Source organism: Heptranchias perlo, chromosome 2, assembly GCF_035084215.1.
Source record: "Heptranchias perlo isolate sHepPer1 chromosome 2, sHepPer1.hap1, whole genome shotgun sequence".
NCBI lineage: Eukaryota > Metazoa > Chordata > Chondrichthyes > Hexanchiformes > Hexanchidae > Heptranchias > Heptranchias perlo.
Window position 1 is genome coordinate 116,140,864 of NC_090326.1, and position 18,587 is coordinate 116,159,450.

An 18,587-nucleotide genomic window follows, 5' to 3' on the forward strand; every position below is an offset into this window, starting at 1 on the left:
ACATAAATACTGTGGCTACAAGAGCAGGTCAGAGGCTGAGTATTCTGCAGCGAGTGACTCACCTCCTGACTCCCCAAAGCCTTTCCACCATCTACAAGGCACAAGTCAGGAGTGTGATGGAATACTCTCCACTTGCCTGGATGAGTGCAGCTCCAACAACACTCAAGAAGCTCGACACCATCCAGGACAAAGTAGCCCGCTTGATTGGTACCCCATCCACCACCCTAAACATTCACTCCCTTCACCACCGGCGCACTGTGGCTGCAGTGTGTACTATCCACAGGATGCACTGCAACAGCTCGCCAAGGCTTCTTTGACAGCACCTCCCAAACCCGTGATCTCTACCACCTAAAATGACAAGGGCAGCAGGCACATGGGAAGAACACCACCTGCATGTTCCCCTCCAAGTCACACACCATCCTGACTTGGAAATATATCACCGTTCCTTCATCGTCACTGGGTCAAAATCCTGGAACTCCCTAACTAACGGCACTGTGGGAGAACCTTCACCACACGGACTGCAGCGGTTCAAGAAGGTGGCTCACCACCACCTTCTCAAGGGCAATTAGGGATGGGCAATAAATGCTGGACTCGCCAGCAACGCCCACATCCCATGAACGAATAAAAAAAAAGATATCATCAATTTTTTTAGTCATTTCACCTCCCATGAAGGCCATTTATTTTGGATTTTCTCCTGAACTCAGGAGGTTATGGATATATCCCAAAGCAGTTTATTGACTAATCCAGAAATTGGAGCTTCAGACTGGCCTATATGCTGACCTGAGAGCACCTTAACTAGGAAACATTTGTACCAGTAACCCTCCTGTGCTTTTAGACATTTCTACCTTTTCTAGAGCTGATGCTTTGGGGTTGGCCAGTTCAAATCGTCAATTTTCAGATTAATTTACGGAAATAATACTGCTGCTGACTGTTCCAGAAATCCAGTGTGCCCAAAAACTCCCTAGAAAGATGCAATATCCATATATTTAACAAGTAGCTATTTATACTTGGAAAGGCTCTGCTGCATGTCTTTCTGGTTATCAGTTTGAAATTTCTTTGTACAATTGGTAACTTTACAAAATTGCTTCCAAAGATAGTCTGAGGGAGCGGAACACTATATCCTGGAAAAGTCAGGATCTTACAACAACTGAAGAATTTGCTTATTTTAAAAGCATTGGTATTTGGAATAAAATTTAATTATATCAGGAGAAACAGGACTGTTGACAAGTATTAAAACCGAAAATGTTGGAAATACTCAGCAAGCCAGGCAGCATCTGTTCTGACGAAAGTTCATTGACCTGAAATGTTAACTCTGTTTCTTTCTCCACTGATGCTGCCTAACTTGCTGAGTATTCCAGCATTTTCTGTTTTTATTTTGGATTTTCAGCATCCGCAGTATTTTGCTGTTGACAAGTAAGCCACTGTTCCCAGCTCCAGGCCGTTCTCGTACTTTTCCTGCAGACTGCATTTTTGCTTTGTTTTGTTGATGGCTTTCCTATATATCCACAAGTGTGCAAATGGTCCAGGATTTGAAAAAAAAAACTTTTAGTGGCAGCAATGACCTTGTAATGGAAAGCCAGGGCACATTTTCTCTCTCTCTTACTCCCATTTTTTTACGCAGCGAGTTGTAATGATCTGGAGTATGCTGCTCGAAAGGTCGGTGGAAGCAGATTCAATGGTAACTTTCAAAAGGGAATGGGATAAATACTTGAAGGGAAAAATTAACTGGGCTATGGAGAAAGAGCAAGGGAATGGGACTAATTGGATAGCTTTTCAAAGAGCCGGCACTGGCACGATGGGCCGAAAGGTATAGTACAGGATGAGGCCAATCATGATACTATGATTTCCCTATAGATTGTCAGCTTCTTTTATTTTTATTCTCTGCTTTGTATACAGGTCATTTTTCTCTAAAATATGGAAATCCCATAAATGGGAGACATTGCTGGCATCTCAGTGGCTATAAATAAATTGCATAATTGTCATTTTTGCATAATTTTTGCATAATTGCATTTTTCTCAGACCTGAAGTATCGCTCAACAGGAGTGACACTCGTTTTGGTTTTGAAAAAATTGTGATGCATTTTGATGTGTTTCTCCTAAGATTAAACAGCACTTCACACATTGTAATTGAATACATTTACCCAGCTGTAATCAGCAAAATCCTGGAAGTATTATGGTCAAGATCCAAATTGCCAAACCTATTTGAACAAATTAAGCTGTTTATTTGAAAATTAGAATTTTAAAATAGCTCAAACTTTTAAACTAAAATTAGTGACTCTTTTATAACCGTTTTAGTTATAAATCTCACTCCAAACATTTCCTTCAATTTAAATAGGATTGAGATTCCCTCCTAAACTTGATGTACTGATTTAAGCACTACGATTTCTAGTGCGTCGTTCTTTGACTTTTTCTGACCTGCAAAGCAATTTTCATTAACACCGTTTTATCCAAACTATCAATATCAGGGAAACAGTAACACCCATTGCAAACACATGAAGTCTTGCTATTTTTAATAGTGATAGACAATTTAGAAAATAGGTCACAGCGTTAACAATGCAATAAGCAAGCGGTTGCCACTCCCAAACAAGGGACTTTTCGCAGCTCTGCAATTTAGCGGGAGAGGTATCGAAAGTAGCAAAGTAACCAGGGCAGGAGTGGGAGTGCGCGCGCACGCCACACGTTGCAGCGGAAGGTGACGCAGTCGCCGGGGCGGTGAAGCGGTGCGCGAATGAGTTCCGGTGCGAGCGTTCAGCTGGAGTGAGAGGAGCGGCGCTGGCGGTCGGGCAGTCAGTCGGTCGGTCGCTGGACACCCATTAATGTCATAAATAGTCGGGTACAGAGAGAGCGGCCGGAAACCGCACCGCCTCCTTTCACCCGGTAAGATCTCGGCGGGGCCAGTTTGTTGCTGCTGCTGAAGTCCGGCTGTTTGTATTTAGTAAGCCAGGAGGAGTGTGAGAGCCGCAGCCCCCTCCCCGGGCTGAGGCTGTCATTAAACTCGCTGCATTTTAAAATCCAAAATGGCGTCTCCCGTCTGCGTAGACTCGGCAGCAAAACGCAGTCAGTGAGTGAGTAGTGAGTGAGCGAGGCGGCTTAGGCCGGCGGCGAGTTAAAGGCCCCGGGTGGGAGAGGTTAGTGATGAAGATTTGGGGAGGTGGTGGTTTAATGTCGCAGGGAGGGTTGCTGCAGTATTGTGGTGAGTAGATGGAGGGCCGGGTCCCAGTGACTGCCTCCTTCCTTGGGCCTGAGTGTTTTTGTTGCAAGTCAGGGATGACGTCAGCGGTGGAATTAGAACAAGGGTCTTCTCTTTTTAGTTATAATTATTTAAAACTTTTATTGTTAATTGTCTGTAAAAGGAGGGAGAAGAGCTCCCTCTATTTCTATTTTAGTGAGCCATTGGGTCAGTGTCCAGAGATGATGTAGTTTATGTACTTTTGTAAGTAATTTCATGAATCGCCTTAGGTCACACAGGGTACCAAGAATCGGAATGCAAAACGGATTAGCATTTTTTTAAGTTAACTATCCGTCGTTACCCAGCTAGTATTAAAGCATAACCATATTTCCATAACCACGCTTCACGATTAGAATGGATTAGATTGTCAAATGGCTGAATGTACTAACCGTTGTAATGTTAAACAAAAATAGGAGCTCAATTACTACTAGGTCAAAATTGTGTCCACTTTGTACAGAAAACCTCAACAGGTTTTAGAATTGGATGGCAAGGAAATACTTGGATCCTATGCTAACTAAAGACTTTGGGTAAACAAAAGTAATCGACTTTGGCAAAAGCAAAATACTGTGGATGCTGGAAATCTGAAATAAAAACTGAATGCTGGAAAAACTCACAATCATTGTCTGGCTATATAACAAGTGGGAATAATTCAATCATCATAATGATTCTTTGATTCATTCCTAATTATTGTGCTACTTGGAATTTCTAGAAGTCTTGCTGGAATAAGTGTTCTGCTCAGTGGTTGTTTCAGTTAAACGGCAATCGTCTTTCTTTGGTCTGAAATCTTTTTCTACCGGGACCCTGTTTTTGTGATCCTCTGTAGTGCCTAAAACATAGCTAAAATCTTCAATACACCAATTATTCTTGCTCTTTAAAATGAATTTACTTCCCAAGATCCTTTTCACCTTCACTGTCTTGATTTTTTGTTTAATTTGGGAGTGGAAGAATGCAAATATTTACCAACATCTAAGTCTTTCCATTTTCAAGCAGATCATGCAGGTTATTTTCTTGGGGAAGATCTTAAGTGGGAGCTTGTAAATGGCAGCTAACCACTAAAAAGTTTAATTGTAGGATAGCAGCTATATTGCACCTAATTACATTTTTCTGAGAAAATGTTAAAAAAAGTGACTTTTTTAAATGGATAATTAATGCTGAATATTTACTTAATAGGCTGCTAGGATTTTCAACTTAGTGAGACTGCTTGGAAATGTAAGGAAAAAAATGATGCTCTTAAAGTACTTGATATTTCTATTATTTTGTAGTGAACTATTGCAGAAATTGACAGGTTTGCTGCTATCTTGTATGTAACTATGTGGTTTTTAATGATCTTGATTTATACAGTTTTGTTTAATAGTTAAAGACTATAGAAGCCTATTAAATATGGTTTAACTTATAGCCAATCAGGTACTAGAACAAGCATCTCTAATACAATAGTATGGTTATAGTACAGACTTGTTCTGTAAAGAAAGTTATATGATTATGAAATTAATTCATTATTCCAATTTTAGTTTTTAGGTCAATAAATAGTTTAATTTATAACCCACTAATGTTCTTTGTTGCTAAAACTATTATGGCACTTTAACCTCTTAAATTGTATGTAGCCCTTATATACCAAGCCTATTCATTTGTAATCTACACTGGTTTATCTCACATTTCTCCTTGGAACAGAGAAGGTTGAGAGAAGATTTGATAGAGGTATTAAATCATGAAGGATCTAGACAGAATAGATAGAGATAAACTCTTCTCATTGGTGGAAGGGTCAAGAACCAGAGAACATAGATTTAAGGTGATTGGCAAAAGAATCAAAGGTAACATGAGGAAAAACTTTTTTATGCAGTGAGTGGTTAAAATCTGGAATGCACTGCCAAGGTGGGTGGTGGAGGCAGATTCAATTGTGGCTTTCAAAAGGGAACTAGATAAGTACTTGAAAGAAAAAAAATTGCTGGGCTACGGGGATAGGGCAGGGGAGTGGGACTAGCTGGATTGCTGTTGCATTGAGCCGGCACGGACTCTGGGCCGACTAGCCACCTTCCGTGCTGTAACCTTTCTATGATTTCTAAATTTCATGTTTGTGTCTGAAAGTTTATTGAGCCATTTTGTAAGTTGCTGGAAACTTGCTAAAATTCATTTCATATGTACTGCAGATCTCCCTACTAGTAAATGCAGCAGCAGTTTGTTGAAGTAGTAGGACATTTGCCTGAAACATTTTTTCCAGTTTGTGAAGAGGTGAAAGCTTTTCTGTAATCAGGATGATAAGCAGCTGCAATACAAAGCATACAACTTTGATATTTACAATTGATAGTATGACAGAATTCTTTGTTGTCTCCTGTAGTCACAGATGCTGAAAGTATTTTTCATGGGCAGGTTTAAGATGACTTCCAAAAATATTTGAAGATGACTTGATAAACTGTTACATTATGTGCAAAATGTAGCTAGGATTTGGCTTTCTGTGCACATTTTGGAAAACAGTTATCATTCAGATTTCATTTCTATATAACGGTACTTATTATGAATGAGTCACTTTAGATGTCACTAGAAATTTGAACTATAATTGAACATTTGATGAGGTTACCTCTCTGTAGTTTTATTTACAAGGATTCATATTAGAATATGGGGTGAGATTGTTAGAAGTAGTAACAAAATTGGTTTATATTTTTATGCCTTCCCCATATTTATAATTTTTAAAAATAATGTTCTCAAGCCTTTCTGCTGCCTGCTCTTACACTCCATTCCCAGCTTTGCTCCTTATCCAGGCTTTGACACTCTACTTCTTAACCTGTTAATGTTACAATGCAGTATTCTACATTTTTAAATATTACACTTGGAACCTTCCTGTCACCAACTCTCCTTCATTTGTTGATTTGGAGGCTCGCCTCTGCTCTCCAACCCAAATGTGCTCTGCAAACCTGTCTGTAATACATAAAAGATACAACAGCCTTTGACTCTGCTCTCTCTCCACTTCTCTGTGGCTGCTTTGGCCCTGCTCCTCTATGGCTCCCGCTGTCCATTTCAGCCCACTGTCTTCACTCTGGTTCCCTCTTTCTGCTTCAGCCTCTATCTCACTGTCTCCTTCAGCTCTGCTATCTCTCTGCTGCTCCATATCCATTCTTCAAACTAAGTCTACTCTCTTTATATTTTTCAAACCATAGCCTGCCCTATTGTACTGTCTAATTCTACCAACTGCGATATTCTCCACTGCCACCTGCAGAAAGGCAGGTAAATTAAATTGAGATATAGATCAGCCGTAATCTAATAGAATGGTGGAACAGTCTAGAAGGGCTGAATGGCCTCCTGTTCCTATGCTCAATCCCTAATAGTCACTAAATCTCCAAACTATATTAATTTCTCTGACCTTATCCCCAAACTACCCATTATTCCTTCAATACCCACCATCCAAACTTTCTGTTCCCTTCTCACTAATCACTCTCTCAACCACTCACTACCTCATACCAATAGTCTTCCCCCAATACTAATTTTTACTATCCTGAATACTCACTACCTTGAGCATTGCCTACAGTACTACTTGTTCCCTCAATTATGGGTATAGAGGGATATGGGCCAAGTGCAGGCAGTTGGGACTAGCTTAGTGGTATAAACTGGGCGACATGGACATGTTGGGCCGAAGGGCCTGTTTCCATGTTGTAAACTTCTGTGATTCTCTATGATTCTAATTAGTCACCACCTCTCCCTACTTTTTTTATTCGTTCATGGGATGTGGGTGTCGTTGGCAAGGCCAGCATTTATTGCCCATCCCTAATTGCCCTTGAGAAGATGGTGGTGAGCTGCAGCCTTGAACTACTGCAGTCCGTGTGGTGAAGGTTCTCCCACGGTGCTGTTAGGAAGGGAGTTCCAGGATTTTGACCCAGTGACGCTGAAGGAACGGAGATATAGTTCCAAATTGGGATGGTGTGTGACTTGGAGGAGAACGTGCAGATGGTGGTGTTTCCATGTGCCTGCTGCCCTTGTCCTTCTAGGTGGTAGAAGTCGTGGGTTTGGGAGGTGGTGTTGAAGAAGCCTTGGCGAGTTGCTTTAGTGCATCCTGTAGATGGTGCACACTGCATCCACAGTGTGCTGGTGGTGAAGGGAGTGAATGTTTAGGGTGGTGGATGGGGTGCCAATCAAGTGGGCTACTTTGTCCTGGATGAGTGTTGTTGGAGCTGCACTCATCCAGGCAAGTGGAGAGTATTCCATCACACTCCGACTTGTGTCTTGTAGATGGTGGAAAGGCTTTGGGCAGCGACGCCCACATCCCATGAACAAATTTTTTTTTAAGTCAGGAAGAGAGTCACTCTCTGCAGAATACCCAGCCTCTGACCTGCTCTTATAGCCACAGTATTTATTTGGTTGGTCCAGTTAAGTTTCTGGTCAATGGTGACCCTCAGGATGTTGATGGTGGGAGATTTGGCGATGGTAATGCCGTTGAATGTCATGGGGAGGTGGTTAGATACACTCTTGTTGGAGAAGGTGATTGCTTGGAACTTGTCTGGCATGAATGTTACTTGCACTAAGTTCACTACTTAATGCTCTACCTCAGTTACTCTTGTCTCCCAAATCCTCAATATATTTCTCCCCAAACTGCGTACACCATCTTCCTACTCTTGTCACAAACCCAACACACCATCTTAATCACTTACAGCCAACATCATACCACATTTACTTCTTTATAAAATGTTGTGACTTCCCATGAGCAATGCAATGAAAGATCTCCAAGTGTTTTTTTTTTATTCTTCCTTTCAATTTTTATGGTTTTGGTGCAATGCCACTGGGCTGTTAATCAGCTGTGTTAGCGACAGGTAGCTGTTACAACGAAAGGCCAAAAAAGAAGCTGTTTCTCAAGTGACCTGAGCCCAGTGTTTACTAAATGCAACAAGAAGCTAATTACACTGATTTTTGCATTTGTGTTTTTTCAGACTGATGTGCTATAACTTGTTGTGCTGCTGACATGGTGTGTCAGAGTGGTTATGAAGTGGGTTCCAGCCCAATATTATCTCATCCCAAGCTCTTGATCTCAATCATTGCACCAAAACGTTTCTTTACTCAGCTTCAATAAACTGCCTGGAAGCTGAATGATTGCTCATCCATTTGTTCAGTGGAGGATTTTTAAAAAATAAATCCATCAAAAATCAATCCCCAGAAGTATTATGAAACAAAAGTTGAATCTAATGCAAGTGGCATGCTTCCCCTATAAATAATTGTAGATTGAGGACCTGAGTTGTCTTCCAGTATATGGAAGCAAACTTAAGTTTGAATGTAGATTGATTGGGAACTGTTACATTTGTAAAGCAGATTACAGGCTGTTGATTTTCAGGCAATCCGTGTGCATTTCATTTGCTGCATATTTTAGTATTTCATTTGCATCAAGATATTTAACATGCTAATGCTTCGTTCTTCATGTCTCCTAATTTTTCTAATCTAATGTCATTGAAATGGCTTCAAAGAACAAATGTTATTGATAATCTTTGGTGATGTAACTTGCTTAGTGCCAATGTTTGTAAGAGCTATTAGTGCAGTTAGATTGTTGCTAATTAGATTATCCTACAGGAACAGTCTGACCAAGAGCAGTAATTCCAAAAACATGTTCAACTGCTGCAGCTGAGTGGTTGCATCACAACATACCGTTATAATGAATTTTCTATTCCACTCTATTCCCATTGCCAACTTTCTTTCCTTAGCTGTCGTCTTATGAACATTCTGATTTATGTTGGGGTATAGTTCCATGGGTGCTGACAGCTCTCCTGCAGCTTGCCGTAGAGGTAATTCTTCATGAATGAATCTAAATGATTAATGTTGGTAAGATATTCAAATAGGTAAGGAAGGATCTATCAAACAAGATTTTTCTTGTATTTTATCCAGCAGTGCAAAAAAGGTGTTAGATCCTTCCCTGATATAGGATTATTGAAGTCTTTGGTGGACTTTATATAGAGCATGAAAGAGGAAACTGAGCATTTTGATGGCAATTTTAGCAATGGGCGAGATCTGGGAGTTCCATTTGTCCGTGAAATATCATTGAATGAAGGATGGAGACGTCAAAGATAAGTGGAAGTTAAATTTGAGGAACTTGAAAACTGGATTTTTGAAGAAATGATAGGGACAAGATTTTCATTACCCCAGCTAAGGCATGCAGGAGAATCACTGAGGTGTAGAGATTCAGCCACTGCACTGAAGTGTGGAGATTGAACTGAGGGTGTGCAATCTGAAGGAATGTAGATAAAGTTGGATAATTAGTGGAGGAAGTGATTGATTTTAATTAGGAACAGTGTGAGAGTACATGAGCTAATGGAAAACAAGTCAGAGGAGTGAGCCTGTCGAGAAATTTGAGGAAAAACGGATAGGCATGAACAGGTCATTGGTGACAGACTGTATAGTAACTTGCTTAAAACACATGGTACCAGACCGTGTCATAATCTTGAGATACCGAGGTGATGATCAATGATTTGCTGTTTGAAAGCAGAGTTTCTGAGGCACGATCACCAGTGGAATAACCACACTGGCTCAATTTCCCTTTTTTCTTTATTTCAGTGAAATTATACTTTTTAAAAATAAAGTTTAGAAATATTTGCTTTCAGACTCTTGTTTCAAAGCTGACTTTCCCCAAACCTGGAGTGCTGAAACTAATTGTAGCACCCCAGCTGAGATTAGATAACTCAGAACAGACCAAGCATCTCGGCTGGGACCATCTTGGTCTGTGTGGCTTAGTACTACACAGTGGTGCATCTGCCCACTGAGCAATTGGAGATTATTTTACCATCCCAACAAAACCCTAAGCAGGGTTATATGAAGTATTTTTATATTAATTGATGGTTCACTGTTGCTTCTAGAAAAGTCTTATGTTCTTTTTCAGCCTAAAACTGACGAGGAGACCAGGAGCGAGTATTAGTTTGGCACAAGTGAATCTGGTGACTAATTAGGACATGGCAAACCGGGGAGGTGCAGCGAGACCCAATGGACCAGCTGCTGCGAACAAAATCTGCCAGTTCAAGCTTGTTCTACTTGGAGAATCTGCTGTTGGCAAATCTAGTTTAGTGCTTCGTTTTGTGAAGGGACAGTTCCATGAATATCAAGAAAGTACTATTGGTGGTAAGTTTTACTTTACTGAAGATTTATCTGTAGTACTTAGTGTAATTGTATTAAAATAACTATCAGTATGAATGTTTGTACTGTGTGCTATATATCCATTTTTCCCATCCACTTTCACAGATTAACATCTCCAGACCATTTTCAGAAGGGAGGGTGCAAAAGTGGCAACTTCCTCCATAGTTTATTGCTGTCTTATTTACTGTCCAGCAGAATGTACACCAATAGCTAAAAAAGATATAACTTGTTTTTCTCTTGGGAATGCTGCACCAAATAAGCAGCCTATATGACAATTGATCAAACTCATTTAACGTGTTGGAGGCATTGATACTTTCTTTTGTGCAGAGAACAATTGTTGTTTTCTCTTTTTTGAAGTGCTAATCCTGGTAAGATTTACTTTGGGTATTGAACTAGATCATGGTGGTCAAATGGTATGGACGTATCAACTGATTGCACTCATGTCTTGCCCACCAACGCATATGCTTCAGACTTTTGATTAGAGAATGACAGAGCAGAGGTAAACTGTTGCCTCCAGAAGGAATGACAAATCTGGGACAATGGAGGGGAAAAGACTCCGGACTGGATCACTAATGGAATCTGTCACATAGACCTGGGAACAGGTCACTTGGTTGGAAATTGTACAGAAAACTTATAATGAAGAAAGTATTTTCTTTAGAGCCATTTGATCAGAATATCAAGAACGTGAAGTTTGCCTATATTCATTTGCTGTTTAGATCGTATTTTGTAACATTGTTAAGCTACTTAAAGGAAACACTTCTGCAAAATTGCCTGCCTCCACCCCTTCCTCAACTCTACCACTGAAGTCCCATACTTTCGTTACCTCAAGACTTGACTACTTGTAACACAATCCTTACTGATTTGTCGAGCTGCTTCTCCCGAACACCTACCTAAATAAACTGGTCCAAAACTCTACTATACACACACCCATTAATCGTATCTCACCCAGCCTCCATTGTCTCCCATTGCATCAAATTCAAAATTTTTGTCTTTGACCACGAGTTCCTCCATGGCCGTGACCGACCCAGCTCTACAACCTGTTCCAGCCCTATGTGTCAGCCAGCAGCCTGTGGTCTTCTGACTTTGGTTACCTCGCTCAAAGGTGTTTCTTATTTGGTGACCGAACTTTCAGTTGCCTAGCTCTAACCTTCAGGAACTCCTAAACCTTTTCACCATGCCACTTTCCTCAAATATGTTTGTCAATTCTACTATTGCTCAGTCTCTTGTACGAGTAGTATCTTGAAATGGTTCATTTTATTAAAGCCATTATCAAGCCTATTTCAGGGCTTGCTGTACTGTGGCAAAACCAACCATTACTTTCGGATCATCCTGGAGGGTAGAGATAACCCCAGGCTCTCTTTCTCTGCTACTGACAAACTCCTTGACCACCACCTCCCTGCTTCTTCCACTCGTGCCTCTAAAATGCAAGAAGACTGTGGAATTCTTCATCATGGCCATCTGTTCACCTGCCTCTGCTACATGCCCTCTAAGCCTAACCCTCCTAGGCTCCCTACTACTGTAGCCCTGAATTCATGTCTCTTTCTAGTTATCACCCATAACCCATGCCCATTCCTAGCTGATCTCATCCATACTTCCTTAACCCCATTATAATGAAACTCCTGTCCATCCGACTTTCATTCCTGGCCCTCATGCTAGGAACCTAGAAACAGGAGTAGGCCATTCAGCCCCTCGTGCCTGCTCCGCCATTTGATAAGATCATGGCTGATCTGTGATCTAGTTCCATATACCTGCCTTTGGCCCATATCCCTTAATACCTTTGGTTGCCAAAAAGCTATCTACTCACATTTAAATTTAGCAATTGAGCTAGTATCAATTGCCGTTTGCAGAAGAGAGGTCCAAACTTCTACCACCCTTTGTGTGTAGAAATGTTTTCTAATCTTGCTCCTGAAAGGTCTGGCTCTAATTTTTAGACTGTGCCCCCTACTCCTAGAATCCCCAACCAACGGAAGTAGTTTCTCTCTATCCACCCTATCTGTTCCCCTTAATATATTATAAACTTCGATCAGATCACCCCTTAACCCTCGAAACTCTAGAGAATACAACCCCAATTTGTGTAATCTCTCTTCGTAACTTAATCCTTGAAGTCTGGGTATCATTCTAGTAAACCTACGCTGCACTCCCTCCAAGGCCAATATGTCCTTCCGAAGGTGCGGTGCCCAGAACTGCTCACAGTACTCCAGGTGCGGTCTAACCAGGGTTTTGTATAGCTACAGCGTAACTTCTGCCCCCTTGTATTCTAGTCCTCTGGATATAAAGGCCAGCATTCCATTAGCCGCCTTGATTATTTTCTGCACCTGTGCTTGACACTTCAATGATCTATGTACCTGAACCCCCAAGTCCCTTTGGACATCCACTGTTTTTAACTTTTTACCATTTAGAAAGTACCCTGTTCTATCTTTTTTTTGATCCAAAGTGGATGACCTCACATTTGTCTACATTGAATTCCATCTGCCACAGTTTTGCCCATTCACCTAATCTATCAATATCCCTTTGTAATTTTATGTTTCCATCTACACTGCTTACAATGCCACCAATCTTTGTCATCGGTAAACTTAGATATGAGACTTACTATGCCTTCATCTAAGTCGTTAATAAATATTGTGAATAATTGAGGCCCCAAGACAGATCCCTGCGGGACTCCACTAGTCACATCCTGCCAATGTGAATACTTACCCATTATCCCTACTCTCGCCTTTCGCTCTGCCAATTTCCTAACCAAGTCTGTACTTTTCCCTCGTCACTGCCCCCGATTCAATATTAGTTTTCTTGGGATTTCCGGCATGCTATCTTCTCTTTTTCTACTGTAAATACTGACGCGAAGTAATTATTCAACATGTCCGCCATTTCCCCATTGGCAATGACAATATCCCCACTTTCCGTTTTTAAGGGGCCAACACTGCTCCTGACCACCCTCTCTTTTTTCCTAATATAACTATAAAAGTTCTTTGTATTGGTTTTGATATCCCTTGCAAGTTTCTTTTCATATTCTCTTTTTGTAGCTCTTACTATCTGTTGTGACCCTTTGTTGATCTTTGTATCTTTCCCATTCGCCAGGATCTGTGCCATTTTTTGCCTTTTTGTATGCCCTTTCCTTATGTCTTATACTGTCCCTTACCTCTTTAGTTGTCCATGGCTTATTTTTTGGCAAGTAGAGTTCTTGCCCGTCAAGGGTATAAACTGATTCTGTATCACGTTAAATGTTTCTTTAAACATTTCCCACTAATCATCAGTCGTTTTACCCATTAACAGATTTGCCCAGTTTACTGTGAACAGTCTCTGTCTCATCCCATTGAAGTCGGCCTTACCCAAGTCTAGAATCTTAGCAGCTGATTCACATTTTTCCCTTTCAAACACTACATTGAACTCATCATGTTATGATCGCTATTGGATAGATGTTCACACACAGTTAAGCCGTTAACTAAATCTGGTTCATTACTCATTACTAAATCTAGTATGGCTTGCCCCCTTGTTGCCTCTAGGACATACTAGTGTAGAAAACTATCCCGGACACACTCGAGAAATTCACTACCTTTCTGACAGTTGCTAGTCTGCTTTCCCCAATCTATGTGAAGGTTAAAGTCCCCCATCAAGACCACTATGCCTTTGTTACACGCTTGTCTTATCTCTGCATTTGTACAATCTAGCACTTCCGAGCTGCTGCCAGGAGTCCTATACACAGCTCCCACTATAGTCATAGATCCTTTTCTATTTCTCAATTCAACCATAAGGTCTCTGTTGGCTGCTTACCTCTCATTATATCCTCCTTTATCATTGAATTGATTTAATCTCTAATTTTCCATTTTCCCTATCTCTCCTGTAGACCTTATTACCCAGTATATTTAGTTCCCAATCCTGACCATCCTGCAGCCATGTCTTAGTAATAGCTATCATGTCATACCCTCCAATTTGAATTTGAACTTGTAGTTCATTTAATTTATTCCTTATACTCCATGCATTTGTATATAGAACTCTTAGTTGGGCCACACACCCTAGCCTGACCTTCAGCTTTGATGCTGGGTTATCGCCTTGCGCCTTCTAGTTTTCACTTTATCTGTAGTATCTAAAGTACACTTTCTGCTGCTCTATGCTTTTCCCTTTCACTTGTTCTTGAACAACTGATTGTACTATTTGTTTTGTAAATTTCCCCTGGGTCTTCCCCTCTCTTGCTTCTCAACTTTACTCCCTTCTGCCTCCCCGCTAGGTTCCCATCCCCCTGCCACTCTAGTTTAAACCTTCCCCAACAGCACTAGCAAACACCCCCGCGAGGATATTGGTCCCGGTCCTGCTTGGGTGTAACCCGTCTCGCTTGTACAGGTCCCATCTTCCCCAGAACCGGTCCCAATGTCCCAGGAATCTAAATCCCTCCCTCCTACACCATCCCTGCAGCCACGCATTCATCCTGTCTATTCTCCTGTTCCTATACTCACTAGCACGTGGCACTGGTAGTAACCCTGAAGTCCTGCTTTTTAATTTATCTCCTAACTCCTTGAATTCACCTTGCAGGACCGTATCCCTTTTTTACCTATGTCGTTGGTACCGATATGGACCACGACTATTGGCTGTTCACCCTCCCCCTCCAGAATGCCCTGCAGCCGTTCTGTGATATCCTTGACCCTAGCACCAGGGAGGCAACATACCATCCTGGAATCACGTTTACGGCCGCAGAAACGCCTATCTGTTCCCCTTGCAATTGAATCCCCTATCGCTATAGCCCTGCCACTCTTCTTCCTCCCCTCCTGTGCAGCAGAGCCACCCGTGATGCTACGAACTTGGCTCTTGCTGCTTTCCCCTGATAAGCCATCTCCCCCAACAGTATCCAAAGCAGAATATCTGTTTGAGGGAGATGGCCCCAGGCGACTCCTGCTCTACCTGCCTAGTCCTTTTACTCTGCTTGGCAGTCACCCATTTCCTTTCTGCCTGCGTACTCTTTACCTGCGGTGTGACCACCTCACTGAACGTGCTATCCGTGATAGTCTCAGCATTACGGATGCTCCACTATGAATCCACCCGCCGCTCCAGCTCCGAAATGCGGTTTGCCAGTAGCTGCAGTTGGACACGCTTCCTGCACACATGATCACCAGGGACACTGGTAGTGTCCATGACTTCCCACATAGTGCATGAGGAGCATATCACGGGTGCGAGCTCTGCTGCCATGACTTGCCTTAGAATTACACTGCATTCACCTCTGACTCTCCTCCCGCTCTCGGTGTCTCCTTTTATACTGTGCTCACCTCTCGGACTCTCCTGCCTCACCTGCGACGTCTCACAGTAGTTGTCTCTTGTTGCAGGTCTGTTGCTGCTTTTATCCCTACTCTCCGCCTTCTGCCGCTCAGGTCCGCCGCTCTGCGGAAAAAGTTAGGAAAAGCAAGGCAAAGCAGCACCTCCTTCCCCCACTTCACCAAACTCCCACACTCTCCAAACTCAGTTGTTCACTCTGCTCCGCTGCACTCCATGCTAGCTGACATTGGAAAAGGTTCCCTGTCCTCATCCTTTCCAATAAGTTCTTCCTGATGTTTTAAATTTACATTTTGCTAATTTCCATTTATGCCTTGTCCTACTTCCCTCACATTGAAGTGATTATCTAGGTTTACCTTATTAATATATATTTTGAAATGCCCCATAACACTCTTAGACCGTGAAGCATCATTTCTCATCTTTCCTAATAGATCGCCATCTTTATATTTGGGATCAGTTTACTTTCTTTGCCTATTGTATCTTTTCCAATGCATGTGTATTAACTTTGTGACATAGTGACTAAAACTGAGGTACTTTTGTGTGGTCTGACCAGTGCACTGTAAAACTTGTATTTTACTGTATATATCTTAACGTCTTATCAACATAAATGTTTTGCCACATCGGACATTGAAAGTAACATCTGCCATTAAACTCTGGTTCCTTTCCAGATCTTGCGCTAATTCAGTTTTGTTCAGTGTATTTTATGTCCTTTTTTTGGGTTGTGTGCAGTTTAAACAATTGCATGCTTTTTTTAAAGAATGTTTTTACCCACTGACTATAGGTGGATGCATAATAGTTAATGTAATCAGTTAAAATGTACAAAAAAGTTCAACATAAGTAATTTTTCACATCCTGCCTGAAAAGCATCTAAGCTTTGCCCCACTAATGCTTAATCTTTGGGCTCGAGTTTGACTACATGACTGCTGTCTGTGCTCCTGGTATGGCCCTTAGCAAAGTCACGAGAGGTGCACTTTTTTCTCACTCTGAATCCTGCTCTGCTGCTGTCTTGGTCTCCCCAAGGGCTTAAGCACCCCGATGGCACCTGGTCTACTCTGGCAGCAACTAGGTTGATTCTGGGTATGGAAGGGTTGTCTTATGAGGAAAGATTGAACAGGTTGGGTCTATACTCATTGGAGTTTAGAAGAATGAGAGGAGATCACAAGATTCTGAAGGACTCGATAGGGTAGATGCTGAGGATGTTACCCCTCATGGGGGAATCTAAAACTAGGGGGCATAGTCTCAGAATAAGGGGTCGCCCGTTTAAGATGGAAATGAGGAGGAATTTCTTCTCCCAGAGGGTCATGAATCTTTGGAATTCTTTACCCCAAAAAGCTGTGGAGGCTGAGTCATTGAATACATTCAAGGCTGAGTTAGACAAATTTTTGATCAGCAAGGGAGTCAGAGGATATGGGGAAAAGACGGGAAAGTGGAGTTGAGGTAAAAAATCAGATCAGCCATGATCTCATTGAATGGCGGAGCAAGCTCGAGGGTCCGAATGGCCTACTCCTGCTCCTATCTCTTATGGTCTATTAACACGTTCCCAGGCCATCCTGACTTGTCCCTTTCTGTACATTGGGCCTTTCGCTTGTCCACCCCGACCCTGGCCCATTCCTAGCTGTCAGGTCTATATGCACTTAGTGTGTATGTAGTGCAGTTGGCAATTAGTGTTAAAGCACCTATAGCGCTGAATGCTAGATTCAGGCTGGGAATGTAGCAGGGCGTAGATGGTGTCTTACAACTGGGAACAAAGCCAAGGAGTGGTCTGATGGCCAAGAATAGTCTAGAGCATACTTCTCGTCCCAGTACTCCCATGCTGTGGGATCCTCAGCCCCCAGTGCTCAAGACTGTAGGTTTCCCTTTACTTTTGATCCATCACCCAGTACTACCACGCCCAGCACCCCCCTTTTAACCCACATTTGCTGCTATGCTCCACATATCTACCTTCAGTCTGCCACATGAAGCCTGTGTATTTTGGGTGTTTTTTTACACGAGAGTAAGGAATAAATACATGAGTAAAGGAACAAGGCAACTCCATTTACAGCGTTCACAGAAGAGTCACTGGACTTGATCCCCAAAACAGTTTTAAAATCCAGTACAACATAATAAAAATGGAATTCGATTTATTCAGTCATGATAAATCAGTGGCCCCATATTACATCGTGTTATATTGCATGAACATAAACACCCCTATTGCCCTAATTGTGAGGTTCTCCTCTTCCTCCTTCTCTCCCCCCCCCCCCCCCCCCCCCAAACCAAATGATATGAAAACAAACTGGAAGATGAAGTTAAGGTTCTTTTGAGTAAAAGTTGCTAGTGTAACTCAGCACCTGTTTACATAAATATTTAATAATTTATGGAGCTGAGCTAGCTATTTCACAGTACCTAGTCCCAACATCTCTGTTCCCAATGCCTCCCCTCCACACCCCCCCACCCCTAGTACTGCTAAACCTCAGGATCTCACCTCCCCATACTGCCATACCCTCTCGCTATAAGCAATGTCACAGGAGATCTACTAATAACATATTAAAAATGAAACCTCACATTCTGTTTTCAATATAAAACATAATGCTAGGTGGCTCAGAACTGTAACTAGAAACTGATGAGCACATTCCAATCTGTGAAGCTCCCTGACCAAACTTTTGATTTGCTTCCAGAAATTAGATTGTCTGCCTTTAACGGGACAGGCCATCTTAAACACCGCTGCACCTTAGCAGCAGAATAATGCAACATATCATCTGATTTCCAGTGAGCAATACCATGGAAGATCTGCTTGTATGCGTATCTGTATAATTAGTTTCTGAATCCAGGTCATTTATGTAACTTAGAAACACCAACACTGAGCCCTGAGGTACCCCACTCAATACTCCTTTCCCTCCCCCTGCCTGACAAATCTCTAACTTCAGCCAGTTTCTTATGCATTCCCAGGGTTTACCCTGAATTCCTACAGCTTTGATGCTGTCAGATGGTCTTTTGTGTGAAACTTTTACCAAAAGCTTTTTGGAAGTCAAGAC

General features: G+C 41.9%; 1 protein-coding gene across 1 annotated transcript in view; it reads left to right on the top strand.

The window, feature by feature from the left end:
- Positions 1-2,722: 2,722 nt before the first annotated feature.
- LOC137342285 (ras-related protein Rab-5A) overlaps positions 2,723-18,587 on the top strand; it is a 39,246-nt gene continuing 23,381 nt past the window's right edge. The window contains exons 1-2 of the mRNA XM_068006200.1: positions 2,723-2,876; positions 10,070-10,305. Coding sequence (XP_067862301.1) covers positions 10,140-10,305 — 166 coding nt within the window. The 5' untranslated portion in view covers positions 2,723-2,876; positions 10,070-10,139. The remainder of the gene's footprint in view (positions 2,877-10,069; positions 10,306-18,587) is intronic.